The 17106-nt window shown below is 38.2% G+C and overlaps 1 protein-coding gene across 1 annotated transcript in view; it reads right to left on the bottom strand.

The window, feature by feature from the left end:
- Nucleotides 1-17106, bottom strand: part of ENTPD2 (ectonucleoside triphosphate diphosphohydrolase 2) — a 27997-nt gene extending 10891 nt beyond the window's left edge. Inside the window, exons 1-7 of the mRNA XM_074289083.1 lie at nt 16796-17106; nt 14288-14405; nt 7321-7471; nt 5457-5616; nt 4549-4776; nt 2685-2939; nt 2055-2174 (exon numbers count right to left, since the gene is read on the bottom strand). Coding sequence (XP_074145184.1) covers nt 2055-2174; nt 2685-2939; nt 4549-4776; nt 5457-5616; nt 7321-7471; nt 14288-14405; nt 16796-16912 — 1149 coding nt within the window. The 5' untranslated portion in view covers nt 16913-17106. The remainder of the gene's footprint in view (nt 1-2054; nt 2175-2684; nt 2940-4548; nt 4777-5456; nt 5617-7320; nt 7472-14287; nt 14406-16795) is intronic.

Genomic DNA, 17106 nt, shown 5'->3' with positions numbered 1-17106 from the left:
TTGGCCTCTTTCAATGTTTGTTATACATGTCCCAAAATTCCTAGTCTCAATGAGGCTATACATATATACATACGTATATGAGTGTATATATATATATATATAGATGTATAAATGTACACATGTTTATGTGATAAAGGATAATAACTTCTGGAGTATAAATATTACAAATTTACAAAAATAATATATAAAAACTTATTTACTAAAAAACTTAATTATTTTAATTTTCCCATTTATTTACTTTTATGAATTTTGAATAATCAATTTTTAATTATTTTAGCAAGGTAGAGTATTCAACCATGATATCTATTGTGTGCCGTAATTTCTTTATGACTCTTTCTCAAAGCCAGAATAATGTTGCTTTTGCTTGGTCACTTTGGTTACCTGATCTATCCCATTAGACTTTTCTCTGAGGAAGCTGCATCAGATGTGTCATAAAGACATCAAATCCTTTGTGAGACTTCTCAACAATGAGAGGATTCAGAATGCAGATCAATTACAATAACCTTGTGATGAAGAGAGCCATCTACACTCAGAGAGGAGACTGTGGGAACTGAGTGTGAATCACCACATAGCATTGTCACTTTTTTTTGTTGTTTATTTGCATTTTATTTTTTTCTCATTTTTCCCCCCTTTTTGATTTGATTTTTCTTGTGCAACAAGATAATTATATAAATATGTATGCATATATTGGAATTAACATATATATATAAATTTTTTTTTTTTACCATGTTTAAAATATATTGGATTACTTATTATCTAGGGGAGGAGGTAGGGAGGAGAGAAAAAATATCCATGCATATCTTTTGAAAATTAAAAAGTTTTAATAATAATAATAAAAACAAATCAAGTCCTTGTTCTTTGGATGACCTTAAGGTTAGAATTACAAGTACAATTCTTTCAATGGGCGAGTAGCAGTTGATGAAATTGTCTACCAAGTTCGAAATCAACTAGGGTCTTGGCAAAAGATGGTGGTTATGTTAAATTTTAACAAGAAACATATTAATATTTAAAAAACAGAAATAATTTTTCTAATTGTGTGTCTGTGTGTGGCTGTGTGTGTAAATACAATGTCAGACACTATCTCTCTTTGGGCAAGTCACTTAACCCTATTTGCTTCATCTTCTCATCCGTAAACTGAGCTGGAGAAGGAAATGGCAAACCACTTTAGTACCTTTGTTAAAGAAACTCCAATTGCTGAAAAGGACTGGAAATTTTTTGCTAAATTTGTAGCATTTATACTTTTAAATTTTTTTTAAATTTAAAACTGCATTAAGACTTTAGGGACCCCCTGTATATTATTTGCTTCCCCATATTTCATGACCCTACCAAATTGGTCTTCTTTCTGTTCTTCAAATAGATGACTACATTAAGCTCCTGGACTTTGTAATGACTACCCCCCAAACCTGGACAGCTTTTCCCACCTCAACTCCTTTAATTCTACTCAAATGACACTTTCTCCAAAAAGCTACTAATCCCTTTCCCCCCTAGTAAAGAGTTAGGAGAATCCTTCCCAAAGCCACCGCCGCCATTTACATTTTATTTTGTACACCCTAATTTACATATTATCTCTTCAATGGAATGTAAGCTCCAGAGAGAAAGAACTATAACCTTTTTACCTCCCTAAGGCTACCACCTAGCCTTGCCTCTGGCATAAAGGAGGTGCTTAAATTGCAGTTTAAATAATAGAGAAGAGATAAAGCATTCCGTGACCTCTGGGAGCCATCGTGATTAAGAGGATGTTCTTCAATTCATTTTCTAAGGTAGTCTAGGAAATTCTATTCCTTCAACTGAGGGATATCTAGTATCTGGGCTGAATTAAAAATTTCTTGTTGGCTCTCAAATGAATGGGATGAAGGGCTTAGGAGCAGGAAGATGGGCCAGAAATATTCTCTCACTCTTGACCTTCAATTCTATTCAAGATGGAATTGGGAGTTGAAATTATTGACAGAGATGGAAATGATTGATAGAGATATATTGTTAACATCCTGTCTGTGGTCACAAGATTTTGTACATACAATCTTGTACCCTCTGTGCAGACATTGAAAAGGCCTTACTTTTTCCCATGACTCATTGCACAAAGCCTTGACTGCAGACCCCATCTTCTTTGTAGAGGTCACAGGCAGCTTCATCACTTTCTGAAGGAAGTCCACAATGTAGTAGAATGCAGAGAAGGCCTAAGAACAAGTATAAGATATAAGAGTAGGATAAGGCCACAGATCTCTGGCAAAGATACAGTTGTTCCTCATTCTTCTACTTGCCTACCTTCAGTTATGACAGCCACCCCATCTCCAGTTCCTGTGATTTTAATGGCCCTTAACTACCACATTTCCTCATCACTGTTCAAGTCCACTATGTCCCTACCCTTCAAGATTCCCTTATAGATCATCATCCCTGTTCATCTTGAGCCAATCACTTTCAGAAACACTTCTATGGAGGTAATTTAATTTCCTCAACTTAAGGATATCTGGTGTCTGGGATGAACTAAGGACTACTTGTTCTCTCCCAAAGGGAGAGGGTAAAAATATGACACAGGGGTGAAGTTAATATCTGGGATAAAATCCAGAAGAGTAAGCCACAGGCCTAACCCTGTGGATAGAATGGGTTTTAGCTGCAAAATGAATCCTGAACCCCCAATGGCCCTACCCCATGCTCCAAAGTGAAATAAATGATTCCCCAAGACTCACGATGAAGTTCCCAGTCACAGGAGGCTGGAAAACGCCATTGAAGGAGCATTGGGAAAAGGAGCAGGATGAGAAGTTGAAAAGGTCTGAAACAAGCTGCTGGCAGAGGATAGGATTTCCACTCCCCAAAAGGGTCACCTCAGCATTGCCATTATAGTCTGGGGGTCTCTGGGCTGAAGTACAAGGTGAGCTGTACACATCCTTCAGGAGGACTTTTGCCGAATAGCCTACAGGCCAGCAGGGGTGTGAACTATGTCTCTGGAAAAGAGGAGATGCATTTATCAGTTAATATCCTGGCCCCATCTTCCCTAGTAGCAGGCCATCAGTGTTTCTGATCTTAGCCCACCTGGCTCCAGCAGAAACATCTACCAAATTAATCACCTTCAAGCCTAACTTTTTATCACATATTCTCCCTCCTGAAGAACTTCTATTGAGTTCTAAGTGATTATAGGATCAAGTTTAAATTTCTCTACTTGGCATTCAAGGTCTCCACATGTCTGAAATAACACTAATAATCCTAGGATTTCCCCACATTCATTCTCCTTTTCATTAAGCCTATATAGTCATCATTAATTCCTACATACATTAGATGTGTTTCTGTCTTCATACTTTGTTTAATCTATTTTCCCCACTTGAAATCTACATTCTACCCACCCATCCTTTAAGTAGCAGTTCAAATTTAATCTCCTTTTTTACAAAGTCCTTCCCACATAGCTCTTGCCCCTTCTCTGAATGTCTTTCTTTCTTTCTTTTAATTATGCAAATGATCTTTGCATAACCTTTTGTTGCAAATTTTCCCTTCCTTCCCCCCACCCCCTTCCCCATCTGGCAGGCAGTCCAATACATGTTAAATACATTGAAATACATGTTAGGTCCAATATGTACACATGTTTTTACAGCTGGTTGTGCAAGAAAAATCAGATCAAGAAGGAAGAAAAAAAAACTAAGAAAAAAAGACATAAGCAAATAACAACAGAGAGAGTGAGAATGCTATGTTGTATTCCACCCTCTGTTCCCATGGTTCTCTCTCTGGGTGTAGAGGGCTCTCTTCATCACTGCACAAGTGGAATTGGCTTGAATCATCTCAATGTTGAAGCCTTCTTTGAATTTTTATAACACACACTACACCCTTTCCTGATCATATATTGCCCTAATTCTTAAATAAGGGAGCTAGAAGAGGATAGAGTGAAGGACCTAGAGTTAGAAAGATATAATCCAGTTTGGCCTCAGATTCTAGACATATAACTCTGAGCAAATCACTTAAATATTCTCTGCCTCAATTTCCTTATCTCTCAAATGAGGATAATAATAGTACTTATATCTCAGGGTTGTTATGAGAATGAAATGAGATGATATTATTTATAAAGCTTTTTATAAACCTTAAAGTACTGCCTAAATGGTAGTAATATGAAGGATAGATGGATGAATGGTTCTCATTTGCCCAAACATCTTATGAACTTTAGGAGAATAAAGATTGCATCTTCTCTCATCCCCTTATATTTCACAGGAAACTTAGTAAGGGCTTGTGTAGTAATTGAGCAAATTCAGGTAAATCAATTACTTTACCTGAATTTGCTTCCCCTTGCTCCTACCTGCTCAGATAACCAAGAAAGACTACAGAAGTTGCTGTCTTTAACTGGTGGGGTGCAGGAGGCTGGAAGGCAAAAACCAGCAGACCCACCTAGACAAGAGATGGATACCAAAGTCTGGCAGTCATAAGAATAGAATTCCTGAAAGAAAGAATTCCTTTACTGGCAAGAGTGATACTAAGCAGCAATGGAGATAGCAGATAGGATGAAAAGAAAAGTACTTTTGGTGAGCAATGGAGGTTTCAAGGGGACCTTCCCCTTCAGAGGGCTAGCCATACCTGAAGGACACCAGCCAGTAACTTCTTAAGCATTTGGTCTTTACCATAGCACAGGAAACTGTGAGTGTAGACTCTGTAGCTCTTGCCATAGAGCCGCAACCTGACCTCATTGGCAGAATCCTCAATCTGGCTGGTTGTCTCAAAGGTGATCTGTGTGGATGCTCCACCTAGGTCCATGGCCCCCACAGTTCCCCGCTTTGGTTGAAACCACTCCCCTGTTAAGCCATACTAGGAAACAGGAAGAAGAGAGAGGGAAGGGGAAGAGGAGGAGGGGGAAAAAAAGAAAAACAATACAATAAGTATTTATTAAGCATCTTATATCTGTCATAGACTTTGCTCTCTAAAATCAATAATCTTCTTCCTCCAAGGGTTTCCAGACTGGAATGAGAAAGCACTGGGAGTCTTGGAGTAAAGTATTTCTTATCCAAATGAGCAAAAATTTTAATAGTGGGATTAGGTACCACCAATGGACCCAGCAGCCTGTCTATCCATGGGGGATCCCAATGGTAGTAATCATGGGTGTTTTTGAGTATCCAGTTAGGTTAGAGTTAGGAGTCAAGGGCTAGATGGTTTATAGACTTGTGGTATATATATATAGATTTATAACATTTAATACATCGTATAGAGACTAAATAGTATATAGACTTAGAGGGATGGGTTATAATTTACTAATGTCAGCAACAAAGGCAAAGAGAGATTTCTCTTTTAAAGGAAAAGACCTATATGTACAAAAATACTTATAGTGATTCTTTTTGTAGTGGCAAAGAATTGGAAACTGAGGGGATGCTCATCAATTGGGGATTATTTGTACCTTGATGGGGGAACATTGGGACATTGTCCACTTGGTGGCAAGATAGGGTATAAAGAAATACCACCCTCAGAAAAGGTGAGCAGTCCCCAAAACCCACCTTGATGAAATTCTCCAAGAGATAGTTGGCAGTGACCCAGCCAAGGACTCCCTCATCCTGGCCAGACAAAATCCGGGCCCCTCCGAACTCAAAGGGGTATTTTCTTAACGTCTCACTCACTGATGAAAGGACACTGGTTGAAGCACTTGGATTGGTCAAGCTACAGGAAATATAGAAACCCTTTAATGTCTTTCCCTGTCCTTCCCAACAGGTTCACCAGCCCTTCTCATGGAAGTAGCTAAAAAAAAAAAGGGTGAGGAGGAGCATTAAAAATAATGGGTTTGTAAAACAACTCTGAGGTACTACCTTGCACCTATCAAATTGGCTAATATGACAGAATAGGAAGATGACAAATATTGAAGGGGATGTAGAAAAATGGAACACCAATGTATTACTGGTAGAGTTCTGAACTGATCAAACCATTCTGGAGAGCAATTTGGAATTATGCCAAAGGGCTCTAAAACTATGCATACAGCAATACCACCACATGATCTATATTTCTTTTTCTTTTTTAAAAATTATAACTTTTTATTGACAGTACATATGCATGGGTAATTTTTTACAACATTATCCCTTGCACTCACTTCTTTTCCCTTCCCTCCCTCCACTCCCTCTCCTAGATGTCAAGCAGTCTTATACATGTTAAATATGTTATAGTATATCCTAGATGCAATATATGTGTGCAGAACTGAACAGTTCTCTTGTTGCACAGAGAGAATTGGATTCAGAAAGTAAAAATAAACTGGGAAGCAAAACAAAAATGCAAACAGTTTACACTCATTTCTCAGTGTTCCTTTTCTGGGTATAGCTGATTCTGTCCATCATTGACATAATCTATATTTCAAAGAGATTTTTTTTTTAAAGGAAAAGACCTATATGTACAAAAATATTTATAATGATTCTTTTTGAAGTGGCAAAGAATTGGACATTGAGGGAATGTTCATCAATTGGGGAACGACTAAACAAGTTGTGGTATATAATTGTGATGGAATGCTATAGCAAAAAAAGATGAACAGGATGCTATCAGAAAAACCTGGGAAAACTTAAATGAAGTGATCCAAAGTAAAGTGAGCAGAACCAGGAGAACATTACACACAATAACAACAATATTGTAAGTGAATGATTTAATAATACAATGATTCAAGACAATTTTGAATGATTTATGATGAAAAATGCTATCTACTCCAGAGAAAGAACTAATGGAGTCTGAAAGCATATTGAAACAGACTTTTAAAACTTTATTTTTTGGTGGATTTTCTTAGTCTGTTTTCTTTGGCAACAGAGATAATATAGAAATATATTTGCATGATTGCACATATTTAGTTTATATAAAATTGCTTATCTTTTCAAGGAGAGGGGAAAGTGAAAGGAAAGGAGAGAATTTGGAATTCAAAAATTTTTTAAAAGAATGTTAAAATTGTTTTTACATGTAATTGGAGAAAAAAGCATTAAATTATTTTTAAAATTTGATTTGGTATTTATAACAATTCTTTCAGTGGTAGCAAAGATTTAGGGAATGCCATCAATCTCTTCCAGCTCTACATCTATAATCTTTTGATGTTATGCATATACGTAATAACTGGATAACCAGAATTCATCCCTGGTCTTTCACCAGAAATCCAGGAGAGTGTTCTACAACAGATATGGGTATCCTTCAACTAGATTAAGAAATCCTATGATGACTGAAGGGAAATTTTGGAATGGATTTTGACATCTCTAATCTAAAATGGATCAACAAAAAAATAAGACTTGCTTATATGAATGGCTGACTGAGGGAGAGAAATAAAGGCACACAGTTCAATGCCAGACATTCCAAAGGCAAATTGGTAGGCAGAGCAGCAGAAACAGGGGGACCCAAACTTACTTCAGAAGTCTCATGCCTGCAGTGGCACCCAGATAGAGGGGAGTGGCTGATCGTCTCTTCTTGGGCACATCTTTCAGGGCTTGGTCGAGACAGTCCTTTAGGCTTTCACCTGCCCCAGAGGGATTTTCTGCATAACTGGAGATACCACCACCTAGAAGTAAGATATAAAGGGAAGAAAAAAAAGAGAACATAACCAATGTTTATTAATGTCCTTAAGAGAATGGACTGAAATCCATCTCTCCTATCCTTTCTCAATAAACATACAAAACCAAGAATTTGCATATGGCAGAATGGTATAGGTGACAGGTCAAGAGACTTGGATTTCAGCCTTGGCTCTATCATAAACTTATTAGGTGACCTTTCATAAGTTTCTTATATTTCTGGGTCCAAGATTTATCATCTATAAAATCCATGATTTGGGCTAAATGGTTCCTAAGGTATTTTTCACTCATAACAATCTATAGTTAGATATATAATCTGAATATTTAAAATCCCACCACAAAAAAATGAGAACAAAAATAGGTCAAGTACTTTTCATAGCTAGGAGGAAAATTTGTTTTGTTTTGTTTTGTTTTTTTTTTTAATTTTTGCTGAGGCAATTAAGGTTAAGTGACTTGCCCAGGAAGTGTTAAGTGTCTGAGGGCACATTTGAACTCAGGTCCTCCTGATTTCAGGGCTGGTGCTCTATCCACTGCGCCACCTAGCTGCCCCTGGGTTTTATTTTTTAAAGAATATATATGTAAAACTTTTAGAGTACCCTGCTTGAGCCTCAGATATAGACCCACATAAATTATTAGCATTTCTATATATTACCAACAAAGCCCAGCAGTAAGAAATGGAAAAATAAATTCAATACAGACAAATGCTATATACAGTGTTCCACACTCAGCAAAAATATGAAGCAGGCAGCAAAACCTTCTCATGTTTTCTCTTTAGGGGCAAGTGTGTTCAATGTTATTTCATAGTATTCAATTTTAATTTTGTTTCAATTGCTCTCTCCATTTACATTGTTGTAGTTAGTGTATATATTGTTTTTTTTCCCTGGTCCTGCTTACTTAATTTTGTATTAGTTCATACTACTTTTCTCAAGTTTCTTTGTATACTTCCTATTGATTTCATATAGCACAATAATATTCCATTGTACTCAAGTAAAAAATTTTTTAGCTATTCTCCAATTTAAGAGCATTTACATTGTTTCCAGTTCCTTGCTACTTCAAAAGGAAAATGATGATAAGAGCCTTATACCAATTTAAATAGCTTTATAAACCATGTATTAGTGTCTGCCTTTCTACAAATCCTACCACCTTGACTATTCCAATATTTTAACACACTTATCAATTTAGTGAGTGTGAAGTTTGATTTGCTTTTCTCTTGTTATCAGTGATTTGGAGAAGTCTTCTATATGGTTGTCAGTAGTTTGAAATTCTTTTAAAATTATTTATTAAAAAAAATTAAAAAAAAAAAAAAAGGAATTGTTTATTCTGGGCAGGAAAGTGGCACATTGGATAGAGCACCAGCACTGAAGTCAGGAGGACCTGAATTCAAATATGACCTCAGACACAAATCACTTACCCTCACTTCCATCTTTACAAAGGGAGAAACAGAGACAGAGAGAGAGAATTGTTTATTCATCTCCTTTGGTCATTTATCCATTGAGAAACGGATATGTATATAAATATATATATATACATATATACATACAGATAGATAAAGATATTACCAAAGCCTGCTTATTTTAGTTCTGCATCATCTCTCAAATATGCCCCTTTTTCTCTTTTGACATTACTACCATTACAAGCTCTCACCATTTTACACTTAGATTATTGCAATGGTCTGCTGGTGGGCTTGGCTGCTTCAAGTCTCTATTTCAACCCATTCTTCACTCAACTACTAAAGTGGTTTTCCAAAAATGCAGGTCTGATCATGTTAACCTCTTACTCAGTAAATTCCAGTGGCTTTCTGTTGTCTCCAGGAGCAAAATTCTCTTTTTGGCATTCATAATAACTCCTTTCACCTTTCTTATCTTCTTATACCTTACTCCTTGACATGTAATGATTCTGACCTCCTGCCTGTTCCATGAACCTGACTCTTCATCTTTCTTTTCCAGGCATTTTCTCTTGCTTCTACAGGAAGCCTTCTTCCCTAACTCCTCTTTATTTCCTGTTTATCCTGTATAGATCTTGCTTTGTGTAAATTTATTTGCATGTTGTCTCACTTAAGGGCTGGGAATCTCTTGTGTCCTTTTTTTGTATGCCCAGCATTTTTTTTTTCTTTTTTTTTTTTTTCCCCCCTGAGGCTGGGTTAAGTGACTTGCCAAGGGTCACATAGCTAGGATGTGTTAGTGTCTGAGACCACATTTGAACTCCGGTCCTCCTGAATTCAGGGCTGGTGCTCTATCCACTGTGCCACCTAGCTGCCCCCTGTGCCCAGTATTTAATAAGTAATTCCTGGCATATAGTAAGTGCTTAATAAATGTTAATCAAAGAAACCAGTTTAATATATACATAATAGCTACATTGCCAAGCTCTGGCAATGTTATATTTTATATATATATATATATATGTTTGTATGTATGTATAAAGCAGCTTAGTACAATGACTAGAGAGCCAACATTTTAGACTTAAGTAAGGTCTGGTTTCAATTCCTACCTCTAATACATCCTGGCTCTCAATGCTCTAGGCATTTCTCTCTCCCTCTTTTTTTGAGGCAACTGGGGCTAACTGACTTGTCCAGGGTCATATAACTAGGAAGTGTTAAGTATCTGAAACTAGATTTGAACTCAGGTCCTCCTGACTTCAGGGCTGGTGCTCTATCCACTAGGCCATCTAGCTGCCCCCACATGTCTCTAAGTATAAATTGCAGAGACAATTCTAACCTACATTAATGAGGGAGTTTCATCTGAAAGCTCTTTTTACCAATTAAATTACGGGTCCAATCCTCACCTCTCTATTTAAGTTCTTAGATAAAAACCCCTTATTGGTGATATTTGACGTAAAAATTATTTTTCTGATAGCTTTCTTTCTTGTCATAATTGCATTTATTTTGTTGGTATAAAAACTTGTTAATTTCATGTAGTCAGAATTACTTATTTTATCTTTGTAATCACTTTGATACTTTATTTGGTTAAGAATTTTTCTCTGAGACTATGAGCAAATGAGACTAAGGAATAAGACCAGGTAGGGTATAGGTAGTTAGGAAGAGTTCTATTGAAGGATGATTAGACCCTTCAAGGTCCAACCTCATGACAGAAGATGACATTGTGTTCTCTGCAAATTAAGGAGCCTCTCCTCCTAACAAGTAGGCAAGATTTTCAAATGCTTGTAAACCATTATTTTAGAAGGTGTAGAAACTTCTCTGTGCCCACTGGACACAATATAGTTAAGGACTAGCGCAGAGGGACACAGTCTGAGGGAAAGAGCAACTTTCCAGAAGATCTTGACATAACAAGGAAAAATGATTCCATATCATATTCTTAGAGGTGCCTTGTCTAGAGACAATGAGGGTCCACTTGTCTGATGCAAGCTCCTTTCTTTCATTTATCTGCTCCTATCCCTGGGAAGAGAATGTCCAGCTGAACGAAAAAAGAAAGAAGGTAATTTTTTTTCTTTTAAAAAATCTTTGTTTTAAGGGATGGCTCTCTGAGTGGGGCAGAGGGAAAAGAAAGAGATATATTGGGAAATACAGATGATGTAAAAGCAAAGAATGTTATTTTTTGTTTAAAAAAAGAGAGCTAAAAGTAGAAGAATTACTCCTGCCCTCAAACATAAAGCAACTGAATACCACCTTCTATGTGGGTTTTAGCACAGGTGTCCAGACAAAGAGGGCTTCCTGAGTTATGAAAGACCTATTAAGATAAAGGGGAAGGAGGGAGGGGAAGAACATTGTTTGAACCTTACTTTCATCAGATTTGGCTCAAAGAGAGAATAACACAAACATTCAATTTGGTAAAGAACTCTATCTTACCCTAAAGGAAAGTAGGAAGGGAAGGGTAAAAGAAAAGGAAGGAGTGATAAGAGGGAGGGCAGAGTGATGAAAGTTGGGGTCAGAAGCAAAACACTGGTGAGTAGGGATAAGCTGAAAGGAGAGAGAGAAAAAGTTATAAATAGTGGAAAAATAGGATGAAAGATCATAACTAGAATAAGAAAACTACTAATAAAATTGACCATGTCAATAACAAAACCAACAGAAACCATATGATTATGTTACCAATTATTTTTACATTTCAATTTTTTTTTTTAATGAAATTTTGAGTTTCAAATTTTTTTCTTTCTTCTTCATTCTGGTCCCCATTCCCCAAGATCGGAAGCAATCTGATATAGGTTATATATGTGTAACCAGGTAAATGTATTTCCACATTGTTGTTTGTCCTTTTTTTCTCAAATAGGACTATATTACTAGGGAGGTGATGCCATGATATGGAAATGAGTTGGATTTAAGTGAGGGAGGGCTTTCAAATTCTCCTGAAGCCATCTGCTTCTGACAAATTACATCACCCATTCCTACTAAAAAACACCAGAGAGCATAGGAATAAAAGATAAATATCTATCCAAAATTATCAGCAAATGTTATCTATAATGGAGATAATCTAGAAGTCTTCAAATAAGATTAAAGGTGAAACAAGGATGCCCGTTATCACCACTATTATTTAATATTGTACTAGAAATATTAGCTTTAACAGTAAGAGAATAAAAACAAATTGAAGAAATTCAAATAGGCAATGAGAAAACAAAACTATCACTCTTTTCAGATAAGAATGTATGGCCATAAAATCCTCAAAATCATTTGCATACCCAACCACAGACAATGATGAGCAGATGAACTGAAAGCTAGGTACAATTTCTGCTCCTTGAGTTCTATAAGTTTTAATTTTTCATAACCCACAAATGACATTGTAAATATCCAAAATGCCTACCCCACACAGAGAAATACTCATTGTTTGGACCCAAATAGACTCAGAATGAATGTAAATGGCAATTGTTTCTGTATTGGCCAAAAAACCATAAAAATCTTCCCCTCCCAGATAGATTTTTTTTTTTTTTTGACTAGGTAAAAGAAACCATTCTCTGCCTCATTTCTTATCTAGCCTTCATCATTTATTAGATTTAATCTCAGTCAAACGGAAACTTATTAAACACCTTAGCTAAAAAAGACCAAAGTCTCCCACAGCATCTGGGCCATCTCTAGTAGTCCTGATCTATATCTTGCCACTGGACCATATGCCTGCAGGAGAGAGTGAGACAGGTGAATTTGAGGCTGGTAAGCCCTCCCTCACTTAAATCCAACTCACTTGAATATCATAGCATCACCTCCTTGGTGACATGGTCCTTTTTGAGAAAAAAGGACAAACAATAACAATGTGGAAATATGTTTACTTGATTGCACATATATAATCTATATCAGATTGCTTGCTATCTTAAGGACAGGAGGGAAGAAGGGAGAAAACAATTTGGAACTCAAAATTTTATTTAAAAACGAATAGTGAAAACTATATTTACAAATAATTGGAAAAACAAAAAAAAATTTTTAATGGCTTCCTTGGGGGGAAAGAGGGAAGCTAGGGAAAGTTCAGATCTAAGCACTCCTTTATCCCTCCCACCCCCAGTCTTGTCCTACCCCATCCTATACAGGAAGAAAGGACCTAGGCACAGGTGGTGTGCCACCTGTGAACTTAATGCTACAGTCTCATCAGCTCTGTCCGATTATCTAAATCACCTGGTTTAGATCGGAAACTCTTGTAAGATAAAAGGAACTTTGAGGTCATCAAATAACAAATCCCCCATTTTATAGGTTAGGATAACTTGTCTGAGATCACACCTTTAGGTCAGGGGCAGAGACAGAAGAAATTTTCTGATATCAAGATGTAAACGAATATGATTTCTGAAGGACACCACATCCATAAAGCCCTGACTTTAATGGTCTTCATTGCCCATCTGTGTTCACATGACAATGGAAGAGAAGGACAAAAAAGATAAAATGTTTGGTACAGTGAGTGCAATAAATGCTTTTTCGTTCATTTATTCATTATCCTTCTTCCCCAGGAAAGTAAAGCATCATCTTTAGCACACTTCTCTCATGTTCTCAGTTCTCCTGTTTTCCAAGCAGCCCCATTCATTTAGGCTTTACCACCAAAACCTGAGAGCCTTTGTAGTAATTTAAAGGAATCTAAAGTACAAGGGATTTGTATTTGTATTTGTAAGGAATTAGGAATCTTGGATTTTAGAATCATAGAATTCAGAAATGGAAGCCAACTTTCTGGGTGATCTAGTCCAACCTCCAGTCTCAGAATGAGTGAGCTGAGATGTAGAGGGAAAAGGGAGAAAGTGGTGTGACATTACCACTAAATGGTTGTGTAACTTTTGGCAACATTGATTCTCCTGAGCCCTAGGTTTATTTCTCTATATAATGAGAGGGTTTTGGACCAGCTTGCTAAGGGGCTTTGCAATCTTGACACCCCATAACTTTATAGTAGTGATTCTTAATGTGTGTTCCATGGATTCTGATAGGGGCACTGCAAAATTTTAGATGTCATGACATTTCAGATAAAATAATTTTTTTAATTTAAAATTTTTGTTTAATATAACTGTTGTTTACCTAGCATATGGAATGTTATAAGTACAGTATATATAAAATAGACAGAATTTGCCTATTACAGGCACATTATGTGCAAATCTCTAAAAAGTCAGATCCTGAACTCACAAATAACTCAAGAAAAGAAGAGAAACTGAACATGTGAGTCTCCCAGCTTTTCTAATTTAAATATCCAAGGAGTCATTCCATTCCTCAAAAAAAATTGGAAACCAATTCCTAAAGAGAAATCTTGAGAAGGGAGGGTTAGGTGTTTGACTCTTGGGTTCCAAACTCCATAGCTGTTTCTCTCTGGGGATCTCTATTCCAATGTGCCTCAGTCTTGTCCATCCCATGGTAAAACAAACAAAAAGTTTATAACCTCTGCACAACTTCACCTCACCATGTACATCACACTTGCTGTGCTGGCTCACGATGCCTGTATCATTTTCCTTGTCCGCTAGCCACTTGTAGACAAACATAGATGTGTGGGAAGAACCAGCATCTAGGACTATGCCATACTGGGGAGAAGAAAGAATATGAATAGGGAATTAGTTCCAGGAGGTTCCTGAGGAATTCTTCCAGCTCACAGATGGCTTGCAGATGGCTCACAGACCTCTCAAGCCCTGGAAACTGCTAGACCCCAAAATGCCACTGGAAGAGAAAATGTCTCCCTCCACTACACATACACACACACACACACACACACACACAAGACACAAGCAAATGTAGCTGTGCCTCAGAAAGTTACAGTTGAAAAGTTGAATAATGTCATGGCTAGGAGTAGGGCCACCAGGACTGAGGTACAGGTGGCCCAGGGTTTCAGGTTCTGGCATGCCCTGGCAGGCTGCTTTGCTAACTTAGAAGTAGCATACTAGTCTAGGACAGAGGATGAGGACCGTTAAATTAGCATCAGCATGAGCTCAACTTCCACAGACACCTGAGACAGGCTGGTGCTAGAACCTGAGAATTGAAGGGAGCTTACAATAAATATTAGCAGGTGAGGTAGTGATGGAAAAAGAATCATGCTTGAATACTATCACTTCAAAGCCACTCCCTTCCTTCCTCCTTCCCCTCTACCCTAACACTTCTTTAATGTCAACATATTTTGAAGATGAGAAATTGAAAGCCATCAGAGGAAGTGAGACTATAAGTTCACTGTTGTTTCAGGGGCACTGAAAGAACACAGGTTTCCATCACAGTTTTTCCTCATATATATAGGCCACCAACTACCAAAAACCAATGAAAGATTTAGAGAAAATAAAAGTAGTCCCTAACCCTACTTTTGGTCTGTAGATCTCTAAAACTTATGAGTAAAGGAGTAGAGCTGGGAGCATCCTTGACTCCCACTCTTTTAGCTGAAGAGAAAGGGATAAAAATGGTTGGGGTAATATCCTTGAAACCATGGCAACAGATATAGAAAAGAGTCAGGCTTCCTCAATTATTTTGTTGTCATTTCATAAAGAATTAATCAAATAAGTTCAATTATTAAATAGTGAGAGAATACAATCTTTGGTGTCATCCATGGATGAGTACACCCATTGCACAGATGGACACACTTATGCCAAATATTCCATTTACTCCCAGAACCCCTCTCTATGTGCTTTGTTCTAGTGGAAACCCCATCCAGAGACAGGCAAAAGAAGGTTCCTCTGGAAGCCAAAAGAAGGGTGAATCGATACATGGATTGCTTACCTACTCTGAGAAGATCCCTTTTTCACTTTCCCCTTATATCTCCAGGCTCCTACCTTCCCTGAATCCCCTCCCAGAAAAAAAACAAATTCAGGAAATCCAGATGCTGGTCCAGCCAATTCAGGAGCAGATGAGGCAATTTGTGACCCATCCAAACATCTATTTAGGATCTTGGAATTCTTAAGACTAAACAGCCCAACATCTGGGTCACTTTTGAGACAGTCAAATATGAGGGAGAATTCAACAAAAGGTCAGTGGTTAAGTTTGCAGAATCTAAAGATGAATCTGCTCTCCCTCAAATCCCACCCTCCAAAGCTTCACCCCAAGCAGTTTGCTGAAGAGCTCACTCTTCTCTTTGAAGGTATTTTGGTTCCAAAGTTTAAAAAAAAAGTTTGGACCAGATGACATAAGGAAAAAAGGTTCCTGGACATGCAAACTAATTTAGGCCATGTTAGCTTTAGCTAAAACTTTGGTCATACTCAGATCTGGTCACTGCACTCCCCAGTTTGCTTTATAGAGATCCAAAAAATATCTATTCATCCCACATTCAAACTCCATGATACTTAAGGGATCTGGTCACTTTCAAGAAACTCGTTTGATAACAGGAGCTGGACTACTAAGCCTAATGAGCCTTATGACCTGGCCCTTACATCCACTTGTCAGACAACTGAGGTGGTCTTGGCCATGGCCTCCAGAGGGGTTAGGCTTCCCACTATGTTTACAGATACATGTAAGACTTCATCATCTTTGTTCATATGGGGGTGGGCACCCCAAGGAAACTCCCAGAAGAAAACTTGGCAGCCACTTTGCTGTTTCAATCATTTCTGCTCCTCCCGGAAGCAAAGACAGAAACAGGGAGGAGGGGAGCCTCAGGCAGTCCTGCCCAGCCCTGTCTCTGTATGGGAAAAACCTTGGTACCCGGCCTAAAAGAATCTTTTGAGGGGTTGGGGAGGAACTGCCACAACCTCCCATCAATAGCTCTGCAATGTGGAATAGACTTGGGTCTTGGACCGGGACTCTAAAAGAGCCCACTGCCTTTTCCGACCTAGTGGGTTTGTGGGGAACCCCATTCCTCCTCTCTGCCCCCGCCGCCCAAAACTCTGCTCAGCTAGCTAATGCCAGTGATTGTCTCATTGTCCAGAACCGTAACGAATGCGGACTCCTCCTCCCCCAAAACAGCGGCTCCAGATGGCAAAAGGGTAGGACCGGGGACAGGTACCTTATAGGCGGGCGGCTCCTGGATATCCCTGGTAGGGATGCTGAGCAGCAGGAGGCCCGCAAAGCTGATGATACAGAGCAGCAGAGGCAGTAGGACCGTTAGGACCTTCCGGGCCATGATCCCACCCGCTTAGCGTCCCGCGGATCGGAACGAGGGTTTGCTAGAGTGCTAGCGCGCTTGAGTAGGGGAGCACGGTTTCGCGGCAGCTGTCTAGGCATGGGAGAAGGCGGAGACCTTGTTTTAGAGGGTGGGGCTAACTTAATTCATTGGACAAGATCTTGGTTACTGCCCCCGCCCTCTCCCTGCCCCCC

This window comes from Sminthopsis crassicaudata, chromosome 2, assembly GCF_048593235.1.
Source record: "Sminthopsis crassicaudata isolate SCR6 chromosome 2, ASM4859323v1, whole genome shotgun sequence".
NCBI classification, from domain to species: Eukaryota; Metazoa; Chordata; class Mammalia; order Dasyuromorphia; family Dasyuridae; genus Sminthopsis; species Sminthopsis crassicaudata.
Note: the sequence above shows the minus strand (reverse complement) of the source record. Positions and strands in the feature narration are given on the sequence as shown.